At 45.8% G+C, this 4,920-nt stretch overlaps 1 protein-coding gene across 1 annotated transcript; it reads right to left on the reverse strand.

Moving 5' to 3' along the window:
- Positions 1 to 267: 267 nt before the first annotated feature.
- On the reverse strand, positions 268 to 917 carry LOC138744560 (histone H2A-like). The gene has a single exon (XM_069900924.1). The coding sequence runs from the start codon at positions 881 to 883 to the stop codon at positions 503 to 505; it is 381 nt and encodes a 126-aa protein (XP_069757025.1). The 5' UTR covers positions 884 to 917; the 3' UTR covers positions 268 to 502.
- Between the last annotated feature and the right edge of the window lie 4,003 nt (positions 918 to 4,920).

Raw genomic sequence — 4,920 nt, forward strand, 5'->3', positions numbered from 1 at the left:
GAGCCGAGCCGAAGCCACGTCAGTGGGAGAGAGCGGGCAACGTTTCGAGGAGGCTGGAGGGATTCCGCTCCCAGGGCTCGCACCGCAGGCTTACCTGGTGGGAACACTCCTTCCGTGTGCCCCACCCACTCCCCCCAAGTAAGTCGGCAACACGTCGAAAGCCCTCGCCTCCCGTAGGGAGTTCGCGTCAACCCGGCGTCAGGTCACATGAAATAGCTGAGCGACGAAGCGCTCCGCGGGCAGAGGCAAGATCGGAGCTTTGTCCCATTACATTTGCATGACTGAGCTTTATTGGAAATAGCGGCGAGTCACTGAAGCCGTCCGCGTCCCCTCTATGTGGACGGAAATACCGACCCACGTCCGCTATTTCCGGTCACCGGTGTTTTATTGATGGTGCAGTTTTGACACATATCTCCCCTCCCCCCACACGTCAGCCCTTCCACAGATACTGGAAGTGGCTCTGAAAAGAGCCTTTGGGTCTCTCGCTGCGCTGCCTGCAGCTTCACTTCGTGGCTGCGCCGGTTTTCTTGGGTAGCAGCACGGCTTGAATATTGGGCAGCACCCCGCCCTGGGCGATGGTCACCCCACCCAACAGCTTGTTGAGCTCCTCATCGTTGCGGACGGCCAGCTGCAGGTGCCTGGGAATGATGCGGGTCTTCTTGTTGTCCCGGGCCGCGTTGCCGGCCAGCTCGAGGATTTCGGCCGTCAAGTACTCCAGGACCGCAGCCAGGTAGACCGGGGCTCCGGCACCCACCCGCTCCGCGTAGTTGCCCTTCCGAAGGAGCCTGTGTACGCGGCCCACCGGGAACTGCAGTCCAGCCCGGGACGAGCGAGATTTGGCCTTGGCCCGCACTTTGCCGCCGCTCTTTCCTCTTCCAGACATGTTGCCCAGTTACCCCCACAGACAATGAGAAAGCGGCGCCCAATCACCCTTCTTATGCCTTCTGGAGGAATGCAATCGGACGCTTGTGATTGGTGGCGCCGCGCTGAATCTCATTGGTGCGAACGTTAGGCCAATCAAAAATGTGTCTTATTCACCAATCACTAGAGGACAGATGGTTGAGTGCTGATACAACCACTAATCGCTGACGTTTGGAAAGGCTGCCCTAAGCCGGAGAAGACAGCTTATCCCCACAACCGTCGCGGAATCCGACTCATTTATACCAATGCCCAGGGGTTTCTGGGGAAATTCCATATCCAATTTGTTTCACTGATTAACAAATCGGCGAAAATACGATTTTCAGGCTCTGTTAGCATTGGGTCAATATTAAACATCTGGTCGTGGCGAGTGGACTGGGTGCGGAGACTGCAGTGGAACATTTTACCCTGTCAAAAAGACCACGGTCCTACTGTCCTACTGAATAACCATGAGATTCCAGGCAGTTATCACGAAATCAAGGTGCGCAATCAACCCATTAGCCACAGCCAAGGTACAAGCATCTTTCCTACGATAATCGGATACAATGGAACAAACTGGGATGGATGGAGACGGTAGGATTTCCGTGGCAATTTGCAGGAACTCAACAGCGACACCGGGATGAGACGGTGGTCATTTAGGTTGATGTGTGGGCAAGATACGTGCTTGTTGGCTGTGGCTAATAAAATTACAGAGCGGTTGTCGCAGCATCCATAAGGGGCGTGACGATATTTCACCGGGGCTGAGCCCTTCAATGGCAGGGGCCTGAATTAAGGCTGTGGAGGGAAGGAGTAAAGACCAACAGACAGAAAGGTTTTTATTGGATATGAATGCCACACATAAAGAGGAAATGTGAGCAAAGACGGGGAGGGGGTTGTTTGGGCTCTGTGGAAACAGCTGAATGAAAGGAGACGGGGGAGAGGGGAGAGAGAGAAAGGAAAGGAGACATTTCGAAAGATGGGGCCAGGGCTAATGCAAAACGGAGAAGTCTGTGTTAATGCCATCCGGTTGGAGGGCGCCCAGTAAGCGTTCTTCCTCCAATTTGCGGGTTTCTTCATGTTAACCATGGACAAACATTTTGGCAAGGGAATGGGGTGGGGAGTTATGTTGACCGAGCCAAGGTGCTCAATGAAGCAATCTCCCAATCGGCGGCCAGTCACTCCGATGTGGAGGAGTCCATAGTAGGAGTACTGGATGACCCCTACAGATTCACAAGTGAAGTGTTGCTTCACTTCAGAGAACTCGGGAGGAGGTGTGGGTGCAAGTGGAGGGAGGAGTGGGCGAGGGAATCATGGCACATTATCCCTGCAGAAGGTGGAAAGGGGAGAAGAGGGTGTCTGCTGGTGGAATCATATAGTAGATAGCAGAAATGTTGGATGCAGAGGCTGGTGGGAATCCTTTCCTTGTTGCACGTGGGGTGGAGGGGCCAGGGCAGGTGCAGTAATGGAGGATATGTGGGTGAGAGCCAAGTTGATGGTGATAGTTTTTGAAGGAGGAGGATCTCTAATGATCTGGCATGGAAGACCTCATCCTGGAATGTGATGGAGATGGAAGGATTGTGAGAAAGGAATGGAATCCTTACAGGGGTCAGGGTGCAGAGGTGAAGTTGAGGTAGCTGTGGGAATCCTTACAGGGGACAGGGTGCAGAGGTGAAGTTGAGGTAGCTGTGGGAGTCCTTACAGGAGACAGGGTATGAAGAGGTGAAGTCGCTGTGGGAGTTAGTGGGGTTTTAGTTGAGAGTTTGTCTCCCAAGATGGAGACAGAGAGTGGATGATGGTTTGGTTAGTTGTAACTGCAGTATTCCTGTACTAACTGCAGTATTCCTCTGACAACCTAATGATGCTGGGTTGAAAGCCTGCAGTTTCTCTGATTGTCATAAAAACTTGGGCCTGTAATGTTGGTAAAATATCTCTTTACTCTGATGGACACTGAGTTCCTCAAGCGTTTTTGTGTTTTTACTGATGATGACGCTGCAAATATCTGGCACGGAAGGGCCGAGGCCTACCAGTAAAATGTTGCAAAGTTCCATCTGAAATTTGGATTGTGGGAGCTATATTCCCTCTCATAACAGGGAAGAACCTGGAGTATGAGGTGTTCTTGGGACAGATGGTCTTGGCGCAGGTGTAGCCCAGCCCCCACAGCTGTGCCATGGCTGTTGCCACAGTTACCTTTCAGTTCATCTAAATATCACAAATGGTGCAAGTCTGAAAGGTGACAGATCACTTGAGAACAGGAGCATTGTGGCCCTCATCCATCAGGATGCCTGATGAGGCTGTGCATCCAACCAAAGTATGAGGACACCACATACCGTGATATACTGAGGTTCCATCTGTCCCAGCTGTTGTAGTGAATGCCATCGTGGAAAGGTTCACCCTGCCCCCAACTTTGCAAATCCATCTGGCAGTGGTAACAAGGAATGTCCTGTAGAGAATGAGGGACAAGGAGATTGGTGGGGAGCCCCCATAAGAACAGAATGGGGAGTAATCTTGCATAGCAATGGTTCTATAAATGGATAACACAAGTTACAATTGTAGAATGCACAAGCAAACATGAGACTCTGAATATTGTTCAAAAATGCAGCTTTCCTGAGTGTATGCAGGAATTTGATCCCATGAACGTGAAAAGTCCCTGTGCCATATATGTATTTGAATAAAGTTTATTTTCAAATTTTAAAAATAGTAATCAGCTCCCAAGAAGGATGATGAGAAACCCTTGCCCAAACCAGCAGACCTGACAGGCAAGAAATGAAAGAGGTTGAGAGAGGAGAAAAAAATGAAGCAGGTTCACCAAGGCCATGAGTATCATGATCATGTTTCACGAGCAATGTTTTCAGGTGCAGAAATTTTAAAAAATTTTTTTATTTCTCACACTATGAACCATATCAGCCAAAATATGTACAAATGTTTCTCATTAAATATACACAGTGACATTTTCCCCCTTCCCTCCCACCCCCCTCCAAAACTAATAAATATTCAACATATACAATACATAAAACAATGTCTTCACACAAGGGAAAAACAAACAAGAAAAATGTGTCATCTACTTTTACACCCTAAATCTAATCGTTTTTGTCTTATCATTTTTGGAGATGGAGCTCCGAGGCAAGCTCTTTCTGTTATATTCCATGTATGGTTCCCAAATTTGTTCAAATAATGTAACTTTATTTTAAAATTGTTATTTTTTTCCAATGGAATACATTTATTCATTTCTATGTACCACTGCTGTATTCTCAGACTCTCTTCCATTTTCTAAGTTGACATTATACATCGTTTTGCTCCTGCTAAGGCAATCATAATGAATCTTTTTTGTGCTTTATCAAATTTGAGGCCGAATTCTTTACTTCTTATCTTACTTAAAAGAAAGATTTCTGGATTTTTTGATGTTGTTTTTTGTGATTTTATTTAATATCTGATTTAATTCTTCCCAAAATATATTGTTGTTCCCATTTCATTTTTACAGCAAAAACACCTATCCCAATATTGTTGGATCCCATTCTTTTAATTTTTGAGGAGTGATATATAACCTGTGTAACCAATTATACTGTATCATGTGAAACCTTGTATTTATTGTATTCTTCATAGTTCCATAACATAACTTTTCCCATGTTTCATTCTTTATCTTTATATTTAAGTCCTTTTCCCACTTTTGTTTGGGTTTATAGCTTATTTCATCATTTTCCTTACCTTCCAGCTTAATATATATATTTGTTAAAAATCTTTTAATTATAATTGTATCTGTAATCACATATTCAAAGCTGTTTCCTTCTGGTAATCTCAATCTGTTTCCCAATTTGTCCTTTAAATAAGCTTTCAGTTGACGGTGTGCAAACATTGTACCGTGAGTTATTCCATATTTGTCCTTCATCTGTTCAAATGTTAATAAATTATTTCCCAAAAAACAATTTTCTATTCTCTTGATTCTTTTTCTCTCCCATTCTCTAAAGGAAATGTTATCTATTATAAAAGGGATTAGTGGAGTTTGCATCAATAACATTTTTGGTATTT

Source organism: Narcine bancroftii, chromosome 10 (genome assembly GCF_036971445.1).
Source record: "Narcine bancroftii isolate sNarBan1 chromosome 10, sNarBan1.hap1, whole genome shotgun sequence".
Taxonomy (NCBI): domain Eukaryota; kingdom Metazoa; phylum Chordata; class Chondrichthyes; order Torpediniformes; family Narcinidae; genus Narcine; species Narcine bancroftii.

What these genes read in the sequence shown, in the direction of transcription:
- LOC138744560 (XM_069900924.1), bottom strand. Translation starts at nt 883, where the DNA reads ATGTCTGGAAGAGGAAAGAGCGGCGGCAAAGTGCGGGCCAAGGCCAAA.